We start from the raw sequence: 23,332 nt of genomic DNA, 5'->3' as shown, positions 1-23,332 counted from the left end.
GTATTCCCGATCCCGAACCGAACTTTATTAATATTATATTAGGTATATTATATATATGTGTGTGTGTGTGTATGTGTCTGTGTGCGTCTGTGTGTGTGTGTTGGAATGTGTGTGTGTGTGTGTGTGTGTGTATGTATATGCGTCAGTGTGTGTGTGTGTGTGTATATATATGTATATGTGTCGGTGTGTGTGTGTGTGTGTATATATATATGTATATGTGTCAGTGTGTGTGTGGTGTGGTGCTGACAAACGTTGCATCAAGCACATGGGAAGGGATGGGTCACGCAAGGCAAGGGTGCTTGCTTTCTGAAGACAGAGCCGTCTCTCTCTCTTCCCTATTTTCTGTCTCATCAGTCATCTCTCTTCTTGATTATCTCCCAGACTCCCTCTCTCTACAACCCATAACCTAACCCTTCATCTCTCTCTTATTTTCTGTCTCGTCTCTCTCTACAACTCATAACCTACCTAATCCTTTATCCCTCTCATTTTTTTCTGTCTCATCTCTCTCGTATTCTCTCTCTATCTCTCTCTACAACCCAGAAACCACCTAACCTTTCCTTCCACCCAATCCAAAACCAAGCCAAGCATCCCTACTCACTCTCTCTCATTTCATTTCGCCTCTTATCTGTCTTCACTCAGTCTCAGACTCTCCCTCTCTTTCTCAGATTTGAAGCTTAGCAGCCACCCACCGTCTAGCAATCTGACTCCGACGAACTATCTCCACTCCGGCCACCACCACACCTCATGGCTTCATCCCCACCTCCGGTTCTCTCCAGTGATTCTCTGTGTGTGTGGGATTTCGAATTGAGGTTAGGGTTTTGAATTGGGGCTTAGGGTTTCGAATTGGGGGCTCGGGTTAGGAGGAGGTCCCTCTCTTCACTCTGCTTCTTTCTCGACCATAAATCTGATAAAGTTGTTAGGATTTCTAGCCGTTAACTGATAGGGTTTACTGCTAGGGTTTCCTAGTTTTTAGGATTGTTAATCACGTAAGAGTACAATAATCCCTATACTTGAGGGACAAGCTGCATTTCCTTGTTTGACGTAGTCTTTACCACGATTATAGGACCTGTAAAATTGTGGGCAGTTGATTTCCTTTATGTTCGAATGTAAGGCTATTTAATAGCCATGATTGTTGCTTTCATCTAATAAGAATTCTCCCTGGTTTTATGTAAGCTTTCGAACCTTGTGTTACTATACGCTCTTTTCAAGTTTCTGGTTCTAACATCTGGTATCAGAGCTCCACTACGGGGCCTGATCGAAAGCTTGCAACCTAGGTGCGTGAGTGAATAAACAACAACATGGCGTCTGAGAACAGTTTTGTGCAACCAGCCATTCCGAGGTTCGATGGACACTACGACCATTGGAGTATGCTTATGGAGAACTTTCTTCGTTCCAAAGAATATTGGAACTTGGTGGAGATTGGGATCACTGCTGCAGCAGGAGGGTCAGATTCCAGTGAAACACAGAAGAAGACGTTGGATGAACTGAAGTTGAAATACTTGAAGGCCAAGAACTATTTGTTCTAAGCCATAGATCGGTCAATATTGGAGACCATTCTGAAGAAGGACAATGCCAAGGACATATGGGACTCCTTGAAACAGAAATATCAAGGAACTGCACGTGTAAAACGTGCTCAGTTGCAGGCTCTTCGCAAGGAGTTCGAAGTGCTGCACATGAAGAGTGGAGAAACAATCAATGCCTATTTTGGGAGAACACTGGTTATAGCCAACAAGATGAGAACTCACGGAGAGAAGATGGATGATGTGGTGATTATCGAGAAAATTTTGAGGTCCATGACTTCGAAATTTGACTACGTTGTTTGTTCGATTGAAGAATCAAATGACCTAGATGTTATATCTATCGATGAACTTCAGAGTAGTCTGTTGGTGCACGAGCAAAGGATAAGTCGACATGTGGAGGATGAACAGGCACTCCAAGTTACACATGGAGTCCAGCAAGGAGGACGAGGTCGAGGGACTTATCGAGGAAGAGGAAGAAGACGGGGAAGGCAAGGGTTCGATAAGTCAACCCTAGAATGTTACAACTGCCATGACTTAGGGCATTTTCAGTGGGAGTGCCCTAAGAAATCTAAGGAAAAGAAGGCACACTATGCAGAGACAAAGGAAGAGATGATGTTGATGGCACTTGTGGAATTCAGTGAAGCACCAAGAGAGCACGCTTGGTTTCTCGACTCGGGGTGCAGCAATCATATGTGTGGTAAGAAAGACCTGTTTAGTGAGTTTGACAGCAGTTTCAAGGAATCTGTGAAGCTTGGAAATAATTCAAGTTTAACTGTGCAAGGCAAGGGAAATGTACGAATAGAGGTGCATGGCATTATACATGTAATCACGGGCGTGTTCTACGTGCCAGATTTGAAGAATAATTTGTTAAGTATTGGTCAGTTTCAAGAGAAGGGGCTCACGGTGCTCATCCAACATGGAAAGTGCAAGATTTTTCATTACGAGAGAGGTCTAATCATGGAGACCAAGATGAGTTCTAATAGAATGTTTGCAGTGTCGGCTCGATGCCCACCAAAGGAACAGAAATGTCTCTCCTCTCAAACCACTGATCAAGCACAACTTTGGCATTGTCGCTATGGGCATCTTAGTTGGAATGGGCTTAAAGTACTTCAACAGAAGCAGATGGTGGAGGGTTTGCCTCAGTTTGTCGCATCTCAAAGTGTGTGTGAAGATTGCTTGGTAGGCAGGCAACAGCGTGACCCATTTCCTCAAGAACGTCTGTGGAGAGCCTCTAAGACCCTTCAACTAGTGCATGCCGACATATGCGGACCAATCAATCCCATCTCAAACAGCAATAAAAGGTATCTTATTACCTTTATAGATGATTTCAGCAGGAAAACATGGGTGTACTTCTTGGTGGAGAAATCAGAAGCATTTAGTACGTTCAAATCCTACAAAGCACGGGTAGAGAAAGAAACTGGAGCTTTCATACAAAGTCTAAGGACGGATCGAGGTGGAGAGTTTACCTCACATGAGTTTGCAAATTTCTGTCATGAGAATGGGATTCATAGGCAATTAACTGCAGCCTACACTTCTCAACAGAACGGTGTGGCAGAAAGGAAGAATTGCACCATCATGAACATGGTGCGAAGCATGCTGTTGGCCAAACAAATTCCCAAAACCTTTTGGCCTGAAGCAGTAAATTGGGCAGTGCATGTGTTAAATCGATGTCCTACTCTTGCCGTGAAGAGCAAGACACCTGAGGAGGCATGGAATGGACGAAAACCATCTGTGGACCATTTCAGAATCTTTGGTTGCATTGCTCATGCTCATGTACTTGACAGCAAAAGGGTGAAACTCGATGCCAGGAGCTGTAAATGCATATTTCTTGGGGTAAGTGAAGAATCTAAAGCCTATCGATTGTTTGATCCTGTTTTACAGAAAATAATAGTTAGCCGAGATGTTGTGTTTCAAGAGGATCAACAATGGAGTTGGGGTGACGGTCACAAGGAAGTCATAGTGGCCGATCTTGAATGGGACATTGATGAGGAAAATATCAATATCACTCCCGAGTCTGGAAGTAATGAAGCAGCGGAAGAAACTGAGACCGAGTCTGATCATGGTGGCATGCTAATTGAAGAAGACAGCCAAAGTGACATACTCTCACCTCATTTGGGACGAACTCGAAGACCACCAATTTGGATGAGGGACTATGAAACAGGTCAGGGCCTATCTGATGAAGAGAATGATGACATGGCTCACTTAGCCTTATTCATCGATCAAGACCCCACAACCTTCGAAGATGCAGTGAAATCAGAGAAATGGAGACAAGCTATGGATCAGGAGATACAAGTTATTGAAAAGAACAACACGTAAGAGTTAATGGAGCTGCCACCAGGAGGAAAAACTATTGGAGTAAAGTGGGTGTTTAAGACAAAGCTCAAGGAGAACGGGGAAGTGAATAAGTATAAGGCACGACTAGTTGCTAAAGGTTACTGTAAAAAATATGGGATCGATTATGCAGAGGTGTTTGCACCGGTGGCTCGTCTAGACACCATTAGAATGGTAATTTCTCTTGCTGCGCAGAAGAACTGGGAAATCTATCAGCTTGATGTCAAGTCCGTATTTTTGCATGGGGAGATAGATGAAGAAGTGTTTGTTGATCAGCCACCTGGATATGAACAGAAGGGGCAGGAGTCAAGGGTGTATCGACTAAAAAAAGCTTTATATGGACTTAAGCAGGCTCCCCGAGCCTGGTATAGTCGTATAGAGTCATATTTTATTAAGGAAGGATTCACCAAAAGTCCTTATGAGTACACTTTGTTCATCAAAACAAAGGAAGGAGGTAAGATTTTGATAGTGTGTCTTTATGTCGATGACCTTCTTTTCACTGGAAATGATGAAATGATGTTTGAACAATTCAAGAAGTCTATGATGCTTGAGTTTGACATGTCTGACCTAGGGAAAATGAGATATTTCCTTGGGATTGAAGTGATACAAGGTTCTGATAGGATCTTCATTGGTCAAAGGAAGTATGCCCAAGAAATCCTGAAGAGATTCAACATGGATCAAAGCAACCCAGTACAAATCTTGTGGTTCCGGGTTTCAAACTCACAAAGGACGAAGGAGGAGTAGAAGTTGATAGCACGGCTTACAAGCAGATGGTGGGAAGTCTCATGTATCTAACAGCCACGCGTCCTGATTTAATGTTTATTGGAAGTTTGATCAGTCGATACATGGAGCGACCAACTGAGATTCACTTACAGGCAGTAAAAAGAGTTCTAAGGTACGTTAAAGGGACTACTGACTTGGGGATATTCTACAGGAATGGAGGAACTAAGGAACTTATTGGGTACACAGATAGTGACTATGCGGGTGATCAAGATGATAGGAAGAGCACCTCCGGTTATGTATTTATGATGAGTTCAGGTGCTGTTTCTTGGTCCTCAAAGAAGCAGCCTGTTGTTACCTTATCCACTACTGAAGCGGAATTCATAGCAGCAGCATCGAGTGCATGCCAAGTTGTTTGGTTAAAAAGGATCATGAAGAGTCTTAATCAGAAGCAATATAGCCCAACCTTGGTGCATTGTGATAATGTTTCGACTATCAAACTTTCAAGGAATCCGGTGATGCATGGTCGAAGCAAGCATATTGATGTAAGGTTTCATTTCCTTCGTGATTTGGTTAAGGGTGGAGTTTTAGAGCTGGTGCAATGTTCATCTCAGGAACAAGTCGCAGATGTTCTAACTAAACCACTCAAGGTCGATGTGTTTTTAAAGATACGAGAATTGATGGGAGTTTGCAAGCTTCCAGGAGTAAACTGAATATCTGTAATATTCAGTTTAAGGGAGGATGATAAAGTTGTTAGGATTTCTAGTCGTTAACTGATAGGGTTTACTGCTAGGGTTTCCTAGTTTTTAGGATTGTTAATCACGTAAGAGTCCAATAATCCCTATACTTGAGGGACAAGCTGCATTTCCTTGTTTGACGTAGTCTTTACCACGATTATAGGACCTTTAAAATCGTGGGCAGTTGATTTCCTTTATGTTCGAATGTAAGGCTATTTAATAGCCATGATTGTTGCTTTCATCTAATAAGAATTCTCCCTGGTTTTATGTAAGCTTTCGAACCTTGTGTTACTATACGCTCTTTTCAAGTTTCTGGTTCTAACAAAATCTTTCACTGATTCACTATCACTATGTCTCTGATTTCAATTTGGATTTTTAATGCAGGTTCGGATGATTTCAATATTAATCTAAGACGATTTGGATTCTGATGATGTTCGGTTTCGGGAAATTCCGAAATACCGAAAATATTTCGGGAATCCCGAAATTTGGGAATCCCGAAATTTCGGTTCGGGATCGGTCATGAGATTTACGTCCCGAAAATTTTCGGTTCGGGATTTGATATGCCATTTTTGGTTCGGTATCCCATACCGAACCAGCCCTAATTTTTTGTTAGGGTTTGATTATTGAGCATGAGTTTATTAATAAATCTTATTTTTATTGTTAATTTCATCTTGTACTTGATGGTAACTATGTAATAGGGTGATAAAAACATTTCACATTTAAAATTTAAGTTAAGTGTATATAACTATATATAGATTATATGATTTCAAATAAATTTTTTCACAACTTATGTGTTTACATGTATACCAGTGGTGGAGCCACTAAAGAAATAAAGCATGACAATTATGAACTTTTTTACCGTAAAATACTAATGGGGTGGAGTCAAGTTTAATTGCTGTGTTTTCCACAGTGAAAAAAAATAATAATAATAAATCAATCAATTGAATATCTTTTTTTCTTCGTCAACTAATATCCATTCAATAATATAGCATTTGGCTTTCTATATCTCAGTCCTTTCTATCATCACTTTTAAGCTCGAATTTGAAACCTTCTCATTAGGATGTTGTAAAAATTTGGAAAACTCATTAAAAATAAATAGATCAATGCAATTAACAAGTTCGCTTTTTAATTGCTAAATGAAGATATATAACTAAGGAGTAAGAGAAGTAAGCTAAAAGGATATTGGAAAAAGAGAAAAAATTAAAAACCACAACATCGATGGTTAGCATTAAGAAATGAGATGTCCATGCATAAGTTGATCATGATGAATGGAAGTTTTTATATGACGATTTGGCTTTTTAAAAATTTAAAGTTGGATTGATCGGAGGGTGTTGATTTGTTGAGACAAATAAGCACGTCAAGGAACCGATGTTTGCTTTCGCCATGCAATTGGTCGACCTTATTAATTTACTAGCAAATGGGGTTAGTTCTCTGTCATCAAAAGCATACAACACCCTCACCACTTTGATTACCTTGATTGCCTTGTCAAGAGAATGACACGCGTTTTCCACCTCTCCTAGCTCAAATAAGGTCAAACTTATAGGTTGGGAGTTTTTCGTGTATTCGGAAGATCGTTGGTGTTGATCGATAATATTCTCTTTTAAGAAAAGTTTATATTACTTATAGTGGAACATGGAATCTACCTCAGTAATTATAGTTTTATTTCATAAATTTTCGTTGGTGAAAATGTCTTATGGGAGAAATATCTGATAGAGTGACACCGCAAGAAGGATACTGCACTTTAGTTTGTAGGCTAAGGTGACGACTGAAACCACATACTTAAAAATACCATGACATTCTAACACAAGTATGCTTTGTAAACATGAAAATCCTATAGTAAATCAAACAAGAAAATGTATATAAAGTAATATTATTTGTATTAATGTAAACGTAGGGTTACAATCTCACGGGTTTGAAGAAGAACGCGGAAAATTTTCCGAGTCACCTTGAGTGTTTTGAATGTTTTGAGTGCTCGAGAGGTTCAGAGTTTCAAAGCTTCAACATTTGGACGTGATTGATTTTTTGGCCCCTTTTCTTTGTCTTTGAGCCTCGTACTTATAGACTCTCCAAGCTTTGCTCATGAAAAAACCAGGACTTGATTTGTGTCTTAATTCGTGATTTGTGATTTTACTCCATCAATTAATATTTGATTTAATCAAATAAATCAAATTAAAATCAAGCAAATCAATGACTCGTCCGCCCTCGCATGCCATGTAAGCCTTCGTATGCCAAAATTTAATGTGTTAGTGAACATTTAATTTTCCACTGAAATTTGCATGTCTACTTGCTTAACTAAGAATATGAAATTTCAGTTGCTAGACCCCTTTTTTTTTTGTGCTTGTAAACTTTTTTTTTTTAGTACATCGATATTTTTACAGTAGGAGGAGGGGGAGTTCGCCTAAGCCACATAATGGACAGCCTAATTTGGCATCGAATTCATCATCCATAATATTCGAACCTAAAACCTCTCACTTTTAAGCGAAAAGAAATACCACCAGAACGTATTTAAAAAATAAAAAATAAAAAGAAGCCGGTATTGTATGTATGAAGAAAATGTCTTTGTTCATTTTTAGATTCTTGAGAAATGCAAAATCTCAATCTTTTGTTTCTTTGGCAGAAAAGCAAAATCTCAGTCTCTAACTCTAGCGACGTGCGTGTAACTCAAACACAACAAAATTAATAGAAAAGTTTATGTACCTGCAGGTAATTAGGTGAAGAATCGAAACATTATCCGATCGATATGTACCTATGTGTGTGTGTGTATCAATATTTTGATATGTATGTGCAGATCATAATATAAATAAAAAAAGAATGGAATGAAACTACACACATTTTCCATTACTACTATAGGAGGGATATTTTATACCCAAGAAAATACTAAAAGCGATATGATTCTTATATAGGAATCTTTAGCAAAAATTTGGAATATAAATAGAGAGACGGAGAGTATTAAACAAAAAGAAATACTTAATGGAAAGAAAAGAAAAGAAAACGATGTAGAAGTAGGGTTCATTTCGTTAATTCCGACATTATTGTATAGTGGATGTTAAATTTGTGAAAGTTGGGTCGCAAGTTGAGAGTGACGGTGAATGGCACAGTAGTATATATCAATACGAACAGTTCCCTCCCACCTGATATAAATAGGTGTGGCCACTCCCTTACTCCTCTCTAGGGAGAAACACATAACCTCTTTGAGTAGTGGTTTGTTTCCTCTCTGGCCTTGTGTTTTTCTCAGTGAGATATATCAGTTCTAGTTCTAATTAGCTAAGTCCTTTAGTTTTTTTTCTCTTCAAAAATGGAGAAGGCTGGTTGCTTCGGCAGCTTTCTTGAGAGCTCAAAACCCTACTTTGCAATGATCTCTCTGCAATTTGGCTACGCCGGTATGAACATCATTACCAAAGTTTCTCTCAACAGAGGAATGAGTCACTATGTGCTTGTGGTTTATCGACATGCCATTGCTACTGCTATTATAGCCCCATTTGCCTTCTTTTTTGAGAGGAAGAAGCAACCAAAAATGACATTCTCAATGTTCATTCAAATATTTATCCTCGGTCTTCTCGGGTTAGTTACTATATATGTTAAATCAGTTATACAAATTAGTATGTTTCTCTTGTCAGACAATTTGATTAATATTTTCCCCTAACCATAACAACATTATTAACCCTACGCCTTTCATTGTGTAGTCCGGTGATTGACCAAAACTTCTACTATGCCGGGTTGAAGTTTACGTCTCCAACGTTCTCTTGTGCCATGAGCAACATGCTTCCGGCTATGACTTTTGTCCTGGCCGTCATATTCCGGTAAGGGCACAATAACTATCAAATACGTATACATGCAATAATCGCACATTAATTTATGATTTAGTTGTTAATGATCATGATTAATATAGTACATATTAATTAATTTGATTTTTTGGAATGAAAATTAGGATGGAAGTGCTAGACATCAAGAAAGTAAGGTGCCAAGCAAAGGTTCTCGGAACCGTATTGACAGTGGCGGGGGCCATGCTGATGACCTTGTACAGGGGGCCTATTGTAGAGATGTTGTGGTCTAAGTATATTCATCCACGAAAATCATATGTCACAGATACCACTGGAACTGGTGACAAACACTGGTTTTTGGGATCCATTATGCTAACCATTGCTACTCTTGCCTGGGCTTCTTTGTTTGTGTTGCAAGTAAGAGTTATAGAACAAACAAATTCTGCATTTCGATCGTTTTTTAGTTTAAGAAAACTATTTAAAATCTAAAAAATTTGTTTAATTTGTTTGTTGAATTTATGCAGAACAACGCGTTGAAGACCTACAAGAACCATCAGCTGTCTCTTACATCAATGATATGCGGCATAGGAACTCTACAGGCTATTGCTGTTACATTTGTGATGGAACACGAACCCTCCGCCTGGAAAATTGGTTTTGACATGAACCTCCTAGCTGCTGCCTATGCTGTATGTTATAACAACTCACTCTCTCTCTCTCTCTCTCTCTCTCATGAATAGTGAAACTAACTTTGTTTTTTATTTTCATTTGTTAAAGGGGATTGTCACATCAAGCATTTCATACTATGTACAAGGGCTAGTGATGAAGACAAGAGGTCCTGTATTTGCAACTGCATTTAGCCCTTTGATGATGATCATTGTAGCAATCATGGGTTCCTTCATCCTGGCAGAAAAAATATTTCTTGGAAGGTAATTAATTTTCTATTCCCTTTAAAAACCCCGTCTTTGCATGTATGCCTGTGTAGAACATTTCTATTGCTTTCTAGCACCCTTATCCACAAACACCATTCTCTTAGTGTAAATACACACACCCACACAATTTTGTTCGAGTGATGCTATTTGGGACCTATTTATTGATCACGTTATTGATTACCTCTGTAACATTGTTAATAATAGCCTATAACTATAACATTTTGTTTTCAGTCTTCGTTAACATTTCTAATCCCCTCTTGGCTGATTTGTTAACTTCACCTGTGCGTGCAGTGTACTAGGAGCCGTGTTGATCGTGTTCGGGCTTTATGCAGTCCTGTGGGGTAAACACAAAGAAGGATTGGAGAAGAAAGAGGAGGAGATCCCGGAAGCAATAAAGGGTTCTCAAGTTAACGGCATGTCGATGTCCACCATTAACGGAGATGTTGGAGCTCACTACAAGCTCTCCTCCGTTGCTATTTCAATGCCTATCAAGGAGCCCCCCATGGAAGCCAACCCAAAGCCAACAGCCTAAATTAGAGATCATCATGCATGCATGGCAATGGGCTTTTTTGTCTTTTCAGCACCTCATTTTCTTAAGAGTTTTAGTATTTAAATTTTATGGGGTTTTGCTGTGCTAGCTTTATCATGAATGTAATGTGTTATATATTGTAATGATTTTGAGCTAATGGAATTAAGAGAATCGCATTGCCTCTTTTACAATTCTCAATTGGTCTCTCTCTCTCTCTCTCTCTCACACACACACATTTGGAATGTTTGTATGTTTGTGACGTGTGGCATAGTTGCTTACGTCTGATTCAGATTCCACTAAGGGATACTGCATGCATGCGTGGTCGACACTGAGATATGTTGGGGCTACCCTTTTAGCTAGTTGAGTCAATATTGGCTAGTTTATGTTCCCAGAATCTTATTTGATTTGTATCCACTATTTGCATCCGATGCCTCCATTCCCTTGATACAATTTAATTCCACCATTATAATATTTCTAGTGCAGAATATGTATATATACGACACCAGCTACCAAATGATTGATTCCTTCATCAATCATATAACAAATCTATACGGTATGCTATATTTAGTACTTCGTGTGCTTATGTAGTATGTATAAACAAAATTACTTTTAGTTTATTTCATTTAATTTTTTATTATATAAACCATAACTCTTATATTTCGTTCTTGCACAGTTGCAAACATATAAACACTATTAATCTTTAACTTGAGTTGCAATTCTTTGCATAAATTAAGTGTTATATATATATATATATATATATATATATATATATATATATTCTAATTCGTATGAATACAAAATATATAAAAAAATAAAATAAAATAAAATAATAAAATAAAACCTATAGAGCATAATATTTCAATTGGATGACCTGTATTTATTGTATTTCTAGTTATATATAGATAGTAATAAACAAAAGATTCTAAATGATTTGAGTCTTGATTTAGCGGCTTAAAGGATGAGTATGAACTTGATAAAGAATAAATTAATCATGCGTATGTTTTCTGACTTTTTCTTCTTATTACTACGTTCGAAAGCGTATCATGTATAGCTTATCACTGTACGTTCGAAATAGCCAGTTAACTGCATGCATAACGTTGCTTGATGAGAAATCAAATCCACTCTAGCACTGCCTTGAATTAGTTCCTCTATCTTTCTTGCATTGTGAAGACAAAACTTCATGTTTGTAAGAAGTCATGACGCGTTGAATTGATATTATCCCAAATTAATCATCAAAGAATAACTATATTAAAATAGCATATGAGGATATAGCTAGGATTTTGTTCTAAAATGCCACAATACAACTGAATGAGATCTACCACTTAATTAATATATGTATCAGTTTATAGACAATAACTTTCTCAATGTTGGAGGCAATATAAGAACAGTGGTGCTTTTCACATGCCCTTCTTTACCTTTCACATATTTCTTAATTTTCATAGTCAAATTAAATGAATTTGTAGATGATCGATGACAAAAGTTAACATGGATATGTGAAAGGTTAAAAAACGTGTGTGGATGACACCACCTATAAAAATATATGTGGTTAATAATGGAAAATATTATATATGTGTGGTTATTAACACACCATAGAAAGATCAGTTTCCTTCAAACTTTTGTGTCCATTATGAATACAGTACTGTTAAATGTCCCATTCTTGTTTTTTACCTACGAATTCTAAAATTCCATCTGACTGCATACTAACAAAGTTGAAGGTCATATTAATTGGAAGATGATGCATGCGTCGTAAATGGCTGTCATTTTCTATTGCAATGGCTATTCTTTCGCCATCTCTTAGCACCTAATAAATAAATAGTGCATTATTATATGTATAATACTTTCAATAAAATTATTAAGATGATAATTAAGTGCACCATCAAAGTATTTAGCGATTTGATATGTACTTTTAAAATGACTAAAAGAGCTTTAAAAGAAAATGTTTTTTATTTTCAAAAGCACTTGAAGTGTTTCTGCGAAGAAGCATCAGAAAGCACTTCAAGTGTTTCTGCGAAGAAGCATCAGAAAGCACTTCAAGTGTTTTTCAAGATTCACTTGCGTCTTTACCACAAAAGCATTCAATTATTTTAAAAATACTTCCAAACGAGTTTTAAGTTTGCAAGTCTTGTTGCTCTCAATATTTAAGCTTTCCAAAGGAAAAGAAAAGGAAAAGTTTGTAATATAAATATTCAAGCAACCAATAATACTTTGTTTTAGTCAGTTTTAAATATACCAATAATTGTCTCAATGCTTAGTACAATTAATACAAAGTAATCATTTGATATTATTAAACATAATTTTGGTTACCTAGTCGGCAATGCATTCAGCTTCCAAAGCCCTTTAAATTTGTATATATCTTTCCGACCAATTTCATAAAGTGTGCTTAAAATTCCATGAAATAGTAATTCCATAGGATCTGTACTTAATTCCCATTATCCACCGGACTCCGTCACTCTCCACACAGCATATAAATTTTAAGTGGACAAATTGCATCAGTTCCTTATTACAAAGAATATCACCCACAGCCATGTATATATGCGGATATCTATCTGCTTTCACATCATCAAGTACGCAAGATTACCACAATATATTCTCTCCTTGCACAAAATGGTTGATAATTTTCTGGATTCTTAGTGTCGTGAACAAATTGGATTTGATACGTATATATACATATATCTATATACACACACATATATCCCAGCAGAAAACAAAATCAAGGAAATTAATTTTAAAATGATAATGTTAGACTGTGGAGATATATACTTTGATGATGGCAGCAAAACTTTCAACCTTATCCACATTGACGATATAAGCAAGCATTCTACGCCACAGCATTATATTGGCACAGCATTCCCTTTTATTATATTTAAGAAAAATGTTATTCACACATTCATATTTAATTTCAACACACCTTTATTCATTTTTAGTCATTGATCTTCTTCAACTCATTCGATTCGATGGCCAAAAATTGAGAGAGGTGTATGAGAAATAAGAATGAGTGTGTGGATAGCACTACCCTTGCATCTATTGTATATAGTGGTTAACGAGGTTGATAATTCAGTAATATTATTTTTCTATTTTGGTGCAATATCTAAAAATTTTGGAAGATTTTAGAGATATTTCAGTGTAAATACAAGTAAAGTTTTGATGAGTTTCAGTCATAAGGTTCCTTATACTTTCTAGTCAATATATCATGTCTAATTTGAATTGAAAGACAGGATATATAATAGTTGTTGCACCCCTCCCCTAATTCATTTATAATAATGTTACTTTAACGCACAAAACTAATGTTGTTGTTACAATCTGTAATATAAGTAGGCCCTACTATTATATGTAGATCTTTAGAGAGTATGTTAACAATGAATCAATGATAATGTTTAAAGAGCTTTACTCAAAAGCAAATATATATATATATATATATATATATATCAAATATTCCTTTTCTCTCCAACCATTTACTACAATTTTATCTTGATAGAAACAAGCACTATTGGGTACTAATGCGAAAGAAGCAGAATTATATAAACTTTCACAACTTATTAAAAACACATGGAGGTGGGATGGCCGTTGGGATAGGTGTCTTATATACGATCAATATCAAAGAGTTAACCTCGTTTAATTTTTTTTCTACTTAAAAATAAAAATAAAAAAACAAAACTTATCAAAAAGAAAAATGTATTCACTATTACTTATGTCAACTATATTATATTAATTTGATCTCTTATGTGCACTAAAATATGCAGATATGAACATGCATGTGCTTTAGCTTTGAAACATGCCTGTATTTCAATGAAAGTTTATCGAATAAAACGTTCTTTTGGCTGCTTATAGTATTCAATTATCATCTTTTCACCATATTAGTTCTAGACGTCTCTACAAAAATGTGCCCCACTTGGTTCTGAAAGTGCCCCAACCAGGTTTCATTCCACTCAGAAATTCAGAATCTCTTTTTGTATTATTTTTATATTTTAAAATTTGAGTTGGTATTGATTCAAAGGAGACATTTAATTCACAAAATATATAAAAACGGAAGAAAAAAAGCTCAGAGCTAATTCCTAACTTCCTACTTGTGTTTTAGTTGGATCCTAATCTATGCATGAGCAGCCTGAGCACCAATTTGGGAACATCATGTTGTGGTGCAGATCCTACTCATCAACTATACAAATCATGAACAAAGCCAAAAACAAAAAAAAACTCAAGTAATGTGTTTACAATGGACGTATCGATTAGTTAAATAATTCCATTTAGATGCACAATATAATATTAATATGTTTGTTAATTATAATATTGTCTCACACACAATAGACATGCCATTGGAGTATCCATCCATTTTTCAGAGTAGAAATAATACAATTACAAGCGTAATTATCTGCATGCATGCATGGCAACTACTAGGGTTTGTTTAATCATATGCAACAACTGTTGATTCTCCACATACTAGTTGTAGCTGCCGTGTGCTGCCTTTTGTAGTAGTGAATGTTGCTAAGTATCATGGAGACACTCTACATTCATCAAAACCAAATCCGTTTAAATTATTCCCACTAGCTGCTACTTTAACTTATATGCTATTCGATTTATGTTTCTCATTTTTCAAATGGAAAATTATAAACACAGCCTTTTTTTTATTACATGCCATTGTTTAATTTTATCCATTGTTTTCATTTAATTTATTCAATATGATGACAAAAAAAAGTGTGTAAAAAGCTAAAAAATATATACGAAAGTCAGCTCTCTTTGCAAATTTTTATGTATGTCGCGCGCATTCGTGTTTCTATCAATCTTAGGGGTTTATATAAAATATTAAGAAAGCAGTTGTTCATGATTAGTTTGGAGAAACTTTATTTTGGTCGAGTTCCATATATGATTAGGAGGAGAGGCACTAAAAGGTAAAACGATTGAAGTATTCAGAACCCACTAATAAATACCTAGCATAAAACAGTTTGAATAAATACATAGCATAAAAAAGTTTGCTCTAGAGGCAAACTCTGATACTTTAACAAGTATTAGAATCCAATACGAAATGTTAAACTATTTCCATCATCAAACCTAATGTACGAAACTTCAAAATACTAATTACAAACTTCAAAATTGTAACTATAAAAATAAAAAAGGAAAGAACAATTAACTATTAAAAACATAAACAGAAATACTAATGATTAAAAATGAGAGGAATAAGAGTTACTTCTTCCGGATTCGTTGAAAATACGATTCTAGTTTTTCTTCAATCTTAATATTCTTTCGTGAGGATACAATACAAGAGTCTTGCTCTCCTAAGGTTCTCATTTCTAGGACTAAATGCATATTAGCTACAAAATCATATTAGTTTAGATCCAAAACCTTAAAATATTTGACAACTCATTTTCTTACAAGTAACACATTATATCATATTCAATTATTTTCTTACAAGTAACAACTTGGGAGGACAAGGAAGGATCAGACCAACATCAACTAACAATTTGCATATCCAAGTAAGTTATGCGGCAGTGTTAGCGAATGATCGATACTCTGCTTCAGTTGATGGCCCTGCTATCTAAGTTGTTTCTTGGCACTCCAACTAATGATGGAGTTGCCCAGGAAAACACAAAACCCACTTGTGGATTTTCTAGCAACATGCCCATTCATCATTTGAAAATGCATTTATAATGAGAGGTGTAGAACATTTAGAAAACCATAGTCCAAGATCCAAAGAGCCTTTGAGATATCTAAGAGTTCGTTTGACTACTTGGAAATGAGATGCCCTGGACTATGAATGAACTGCCATACAAGGTTAACTTGCAAAGGATAAGTCTGGTTCATGTGAGATATTGCAATCCACCAACAAGAGATCTATAATTTGCAGGATTCGTAAGCAGAGGAGATGAATGATCCAATTTTGAAGTACTCGGTGGAGTAGAGCAAGGTTTCGCACCATCCATTTTTGCTTTCTTGCCCATATATTTTTGGTCTGAGAAATAAAGATGTCAGTGGAGGATCTTTTAACTTCAAGACCAAGAAAGTAATGTAATGGTCCAAGATCTTTAGTAGGAAACATGGCACTGAGTTTAGAGATAGTATCTTGACATGCTTGAGAAGAAGGTCCAGTCACAATGATATCATCAATATACACTAGAACAAAAACCAGTGAGGGACCCTTTTTGACAAATAATGAGTGATCATTATGGGAACCAATGAAACCAAGAGAATTTAAAGCACCATGTAATTTCTCATACCAAACTCTAAGAGCTTGTTTCAAACTATAGAGGGATTTATGGTGTTGACAGATATGATGAGGCTTACTAGGGTCTTCAAATTAAGCCTGATGGTTGTTTCATGAAAACAGTCTCTCAAAGATTGTCATGTAAGAAGGTATTTGCTAACATCAAGTTGGTTCAAAAACCAATCACATTGAACTGCTAATGTGAGAAGAAGCCTGGTACTTTCATTGATTGAATAATAATAATCTTACAAGTGATATTTATACAAAACTCAACACACACACACTTGTGTGGACCGTTCAGCCTAACAAACAAAACTAACTTAGCCAAAACTAACTCAACAAACTAACAAACTATTACAAGAAAATAACAGAATCAAAACCAAGCTAGGTTTTATTTTTTACATGAGAATTGTCCTCATCCTTTCGACGAATTTGTCGATTGGAATCTGGTTAATCGAAACTAGTGATTGAGATGTGCTCTTTAGTTTCTCCGAGAAACTGAATCGTCCTTTGGAAGAGCAACATAGTTAATGGGCATTGCGTTATGTGCCCTTCCGCTTTCTCTGCGTTCCTTCCCAGCTGAGACTCCATGACGGCCCAAGGGTGTACGTCGACCGATTGGTGTGCCAATCATATTGTTAGCGCTGGTGCTTTGTCCCAGTGGCTTCTTTGTAGAAGGCCTTGAACCAAAGGTTGCCTCCTGTTCTGCATTAAATTGTTCTTGAAGCCGTTTTTGCTCCTGTAAAGATTAACCATAGGACAAATTGTTATCACCTTTCTCCTAATTTCGATTGGCATGTTGGAAGCTAACCAGCTCCTGGAGTCGGGGAGTCGAAGGCAGCAAGATACTCCCGAGCAAAAGGATGTCATCTGCATCGAAGAAGAAGAAAGAAAATGAAGGGCTCTAGTCTCCAACGGCTAGTTTTGTTTTTTAAATGTTTGTGTAAGTGTGTGAGTGACAAGTGTACACTCCAGATTAAATCACTTAACCCCAAATGAAGGGTTAGGATGTAATCTGGAGTAGTAAGGCTTAATGGTTGTTAAAGCCTCTTGTCAATCACCTTTTTAGATAAGTATGGGTGATGGAAATGCACCATACTCTTGTGTAATGTTCACACTACTTATTCAATCAAGTCTGCTGCATTATTAGCACAGCAGAAATCAATCTCCAATTTTTCCCTTTTTTGTTTTTCAATTCTCTACTATCCTCCCAAGAAACCGATTCAAACACTCAATCAAAAACACAAAACAAACAAATTCTATCATGGCCTCAGAGCTTTGTTACTGATCTTACAACTTTTGGGGCGTAATCTGTGCAAGATAAGATCTTTGGGAGCACCAACGTAGTGTCTTCTATAACAACAATCAACAAACAATTCTGGAAATGAAAGGATCCAGCAGTAGCAGTGAGCTAAAAGCTCCAGTCTTTGATGGGGAAAATTATGATTTTTGGAGAATAAGAATGACAACCATTTTCAAATCCTATGATCTATGGGATATGGTTCAACATGGGTATGAACTACCTGAGATGGAGATCGATGCTCTAGAGGAGGATCTCACAGAAACACAACTCAAAACACTGAAGCAGAATCGGATGGAGGATGCTAGAGCACTTGGAATCATTCAAGGTGCTGTCCCAGACACCATTTTTCCGAGGATAGCAAATGAAGAGACTGCAAAGGGAGCTTGGGAAGTTTTACAGCAAGAATACAGAGGAGACACCAAAGTTAGAAAGGTAAAACTTCAGTCCCTTAGAAGAGATTTTGAGTATACAAGAATGAGGGAAAATGAGCTGCTAAAAGACTACTTCACTAGGCTGTTTGATGTTGTAAACAAGATGAAAACATATGGTGAGGAACTGCCTAATGAAAGAATTGTCCAAAAACTGTTGATTAGTTTGACTAAACCCTATGATTCAATAGTGAGTGTTATAGAAGAAACCAAAGACACTGAAACTCTCAGTGTACAAGAAGTGATGGCATCCTTAAGAGCTTTTGATCAAAGGCTCGAGAGGCATGCTGACTCTGCACCTGAGAAAGCCTTTCAAACACTCAATGTTGGATCTAGTAGTCAAGCCAGTGCAAGCAATCAGAAACCACAGTGGAAGGGCAAAAGCAAGAAATGGGAAGGAAAAGGGTATCACAACTCAAGACCTAACCAAGGCAGCAATACAAATGTAGGTCCAAGAACCAAGCAACAATGCAAGCACTGTGATAAATTCCACCTTGGAGAGTGTTGGTTCAAGGACAAGCCTAGATGCCACAAATGCAACAGGTTTGGGCACATTATGAAGGATTGCAGATCAAAGAATGTGCAACAAGTAAACTGTGCAAATCAAGTGGAAGAAGAAGCAAATGTGTTTTGTGCTTTCAATGCAAAAATGGAGAGAAACAATGAAGTGTGGTACATTGACAGTGGCTGCAGCAACCACATGACTGCACATGAGTCTTTACTTATTGACATCGACACCAACTTCACTGGAAAAGTGAAAATGGGAGATGGAAACATTGTCAAAGCCACTGGAAGAGGAACTCTGGTTATCAACACCAAGAAAGGAAGAAGATGTATAAGGGAGGTGATGCTAGTGCCTGGATTGGATGAGAATCTACTTAGTGTGGGTCAAATGATGGAGCATGGCTATTTCCTACTCTTTGGGGGAACTGTGGTTGAAATCTATGATGACAGATCCCTATCAAACTTGGTGACCAAAGTGGAAGTGAAAAACAGAAGCTTTCCACTTGTACTGAAGTACTTAGAAGAAGTGGCAAAGAAAGCAAGTGTGACAAGTTCTATGAAACTATGGCACAAGAGACTTGGTCATTTAAACATGACAAGCTTACAAAATCTGCAAAAGGATGAAATGGTGCAAGGTATACCAAAAATGGATCAATGCAATGAAATCTGTGAAGGGTGTGTGTTTGGCAAGCATCACAGAGATTCATTTGAAGCTGGAAAGGCTTGGAGGGCAACAAAGCCACTCGAATTGATTCACTCAGATGTGTGTGGACCAATGAGAACAACAACAATCAGTGGAAACAGGTATTTCCTAACCTTCATTGATGATTATTCACGAATGTGTTGGGTGTATTTCATGAGGTTCAAGTCTGAGGTATTCACAATATTCAAGAAGTTTAAGGCAATGGTGGAATTGCAAAGTGGATACCAAATCAAAAGACTAAAAAGTGATAGGGGAGGTGAGTACACCTCACATGAGTTCAATGTATTCTGTGAAGATGTAGGGTTGGAGAAGCAACTCACTGTGGCATATTCACCACAACAGAATGGGATTGCAGAAAGGAAGAATAGGACTATAGTCGAAATGGCTAAGTCTATGATGCATGAGAAGAACATGCCTTATAAATTTTGGGGTGAAGCTGTGAACACCTCAGTGTATCTATTGAATAGGTGTCCTACTAAGGCATTGGAGAAGAAGACTCCATTTGAAGTGTTCAGTGGAAGGAAGCCTTCTGTGAAGCATCTGAGAGTGTTTGGCTCAGTGTGCTACAATCTCATCCCTCATCAACTAAGGCACAAGTTGGAGAAATCAAGTAACAATGGTGTTTTTGTAGGCTATGGTACTAGTGAGAAAGGATACAGAGTTTATAATGTGTTGACTCAAAAGATAATCCTATCAAGGGATGTTATCTTTGATGAAGACTCAATGTGGAACTGGGATACAATGGTAGAGGAAAAGGACAGTGTCTCTCTACAAATTGACCTAAACAAAAGGCAAACAAGGGAGCCTATAGAGACCTCAGTTCAAGAAGAAGTCACAGATAATGGTGACATACAAGGGACTCCACAGCAAGCTACTATGAGTCCACAATCAAGTCAATCACAGACAACAACTCCTAGTTCAACTCCAGTAAGATTGAGAAATCTGGATGAGATTTATGCTACATGTAATTACTGTGTAGTAGAACCAGAAACGTATGAAGAAGCTGAGAAAGACAAAGCTTGGAAGAAAGCAATGAAGGAAGAGCTTGAAATGATAGAAAAGAATGACACTTGGGAACTTGTAAATCGACCAAGTGAGAAGCCTGTGATTGGAGTAAAATGGGTGTACAAAGTGAAGCTAAATCTAGATGGTTATGTGCAAAAGAACAAGGCCAGGTTAGTGGCCAAAGGTTACTCACAGAAACCTGGTGTAGACTTCAATGAAACCTTTGCTCCAGTAGCAAGGTTAGACACCATAAGGACTTTGATAGCACTAGCAGCCAAGAAGGGTTGGAAGCTGCATCAATTGGATGTTAAATCTGCATTTCTAAATGGAGTGCTAGAGGAGGAGGTGTTTGTGGAACAACCTCAAGGGTTCACAAGTCAAGAGTTTCCAGAAAAAGTGTACAAGTTAAGGAAGGCTCTTTATGGCCTAAAACAAGCTCCAAGAGCTTGGTACAGTGAGATTGATTCCTATTTCATTGAGAAAGGATTTCAGAAAAGTCCTAGTGAAGCTACACTCTACACCAAGACAGAAAGCAACAACAAGACACTCATTGTCTCAATCTATGTAGATGATGTTGTCTACACTGGAAATGATGCTGCAATGATGGAAGAGTTCAAGGAAGAAATGATGAAGAGGTATGAGATGACTGACCTAGGCCTCTTGCATCATTTTCTTGGCATTGGGGTAATTCAAAAAACAAGTAGCATCTTTATTCATCAAAAGAAGTATGCTGAAACTTTGCTTGAGAAGTTTGGTTTGAAGGGTTGCAAACCAGTTTCTACACCCTTAATTGCAAATGAGAAGCTCAAGAAGGAGGATGGAAGTGAACCTGCAGATGCTAGTCTCTATAAAAGCATTGTTGGCAGTCTATTGTATCTAACTGCAACAAGGCCGGATCTGATGTTCTCAGCAAGCCTACTTTCTAGGTTTATGCAGAATCCTAGCAAGATACATATGGGCACAGCTAAGAGAGTGCTAAGATATGTACAAGGAACTCTTGATTATGGTATCAAATATGAGATGGGAAAGTCATCTATTCTAATTGGATTCTGTGACAGTGACTGGGGTGGCAGTGAGGATGATAGTAGAAGCACATCGGGCTATGCTTTCACTTTCGGATCAAGGGTATTTTCATGGGCCTCTGTGAAGCAACAAAGTGTTGCACTGTCCACAGCCGAGGCAGAGTATGTGAGTGCATCAGAAGCTACAGCTCAAGCTATTTAGCTAAGGTTCATACTTAAAGATTTTGGCGAATTGCAAGTTGAAGCCACACCACTTCTGTGTGACAACACCTCTGCAATTGCCATGACTAAAAACCCAGTATTTCATCAGAGAACAAAACACATCAAGAGAAGATATCATTTCATCAGAGAAACATTGCAGGACAACACAATCAAGCTAATCTATTGCAGCACAGAAGATCAGATCGCAGACATATTCACAAAAGCACTACCGAAGGAGAGATTCAATTACCTGAGAGGTTTGCTCGGATTGACTCCCAGAAGCAGTTTAGAAGGGAGTGTTGGAAGCTAACCAGCTCCTGGAGTCGGGGAGTCGAAGGCAGCAAGATACTCCCAAGCAAAAGGATGTCATCTGCATCGAAGAAGAAGAAAGAAAATGAAGGGCTCTAGTCTCCAACGGCTAGTTTTGTTTTTTAAATGTTTGTGTAAGTGTGTGAGTGACAAGTGTACACTCCAGATTAAATCACTTAACCCCAAATGAAGGGTTAGGATGTAATCTGGAGTAGTAAGGCTTAATGGTTGTTAAAGCCTCTTGTCAATCACCTTTTTAGATAAGTATGGGTGATGGAAATGCACCATACTCTTGTGTAATGTTCACACTACTTATTCAATCAAGTCTGCTGCATTATTAGCACAGCAGAAATCAATCTCCAATTTTTCCCTTTTTTGTTTTTCAATTCTCTACTATCCTCCCAAGAAACCGATTCAAACACTCAATCAAAAACACAAAACAAACAAATTCTATCATGGCATGCCCCGCACAATCCATGAGAGCAGCAGAAACAATGAATATGCCGAATGAACGGTGATACATAGTGATAGCATGTTTTTATAACTATTATCAAGATGATCTACCATATCCAGGAGTCAGGACAGACACATGGATATGAGGAGACTAAAGTCGCCAAATTGACACAGAACAATGAGATTATATCTACTTTTCCGGTAGCAATTAGACAGATGGGCATTGTACGTTATTTGCACTGCAGAAAGCATGAAAGTCTAGATGGAAAGGTGTTTCATCTGCATATTAGCGAACGCGTGAGTAGAAGTAGCAAGTCCAAGCATACCCGAGATTTACGCTTATCCTCCTCACTCTCCTGTCGTTGTGCAGTGTACTCCTCCGTAACAGGGGAACCTGGAATGGATGTAGGTGTTGACTAAGCACAGAAGATTAAGAAAACATACAAGTTATAAAAATAAAAACACCTAATAAACCATACAGGATTCCAATTCGTCCAGAACAGGTTTGAGGGCAGACAATTGGTCTTCGAGGGTCCCTCTTTCGCTAGAAAAGGAGTCAACTTCCCAAAGGCCGAAACAATGGCCTTGATCTGGGTTTGACCGTCGGGTAAGTACCGGTGCAAATCGGCCCTGTGCTTCCTGGTCATTTCGATCTTCTTCCGGTAAATATCAAGACACTCTTGC

General features: G+C 37.5%; 1 protein-coding gene and 1 long non-coding RNA gene across 2 annotated transcripts; both read left to right on the top strand.

Moving 5' to 3' along the window:
* Positions 1-388: 388 nt before the first annotated feature.
* Positions 389-5,954, top strand: LOC139190590 (uncharacterized). The gene is made up of 2 exons (XR_011574911.1): positions 389-809; positions 5,693-5,954. It is a non-coding gene; the product is annotated as an uncharacterized lncRNA (long non-coding RNA).
* Positions 5,955-8,452: 2,498 nt separating this feature from the next.
* On the top strand, positions 8,453-10,718 carry LOC103409618 (WAT1-related protein At5g07050-like). Its single transcript, XM_008348429.4, has 6 exons — positions 8,453-8,869; positions 8,992-9,108; positions 9,237-9,486; positions 9,594-9,755; positions 9,844-9,995; positions 10,290-10,718. Exons 1-6 carry the CDS (start codon positions 8,604-8,606, stop codon positions 10,528-10,530), a joined length of 1,188 nt encoding a protein of 395 aa, XP_008346651.2. The 5' UTR covers positions 8,453-8,603; the 3' UTR covers positions 10,531-10,718.
* The last annotated feature ends 12,614 nt before the right edge of the window (positions 10,719-23,332 follow it).

The sequence above is a fragment of the Malus domestica genome, chromosome 02, assembly GCF_042453785.1.
Source record: "Malus domestica chromosome 02, GDT2T_hap1".
Lineage (NCBI taxonomy): Eukaryota > Viridiplantae > Streptophyta > Magnoliopsida > Rosales > Rosaceae > Malus > Malus domestica.
This window is presented reverse-complemented; position numbering and strand designations above follow the sequence as displayed.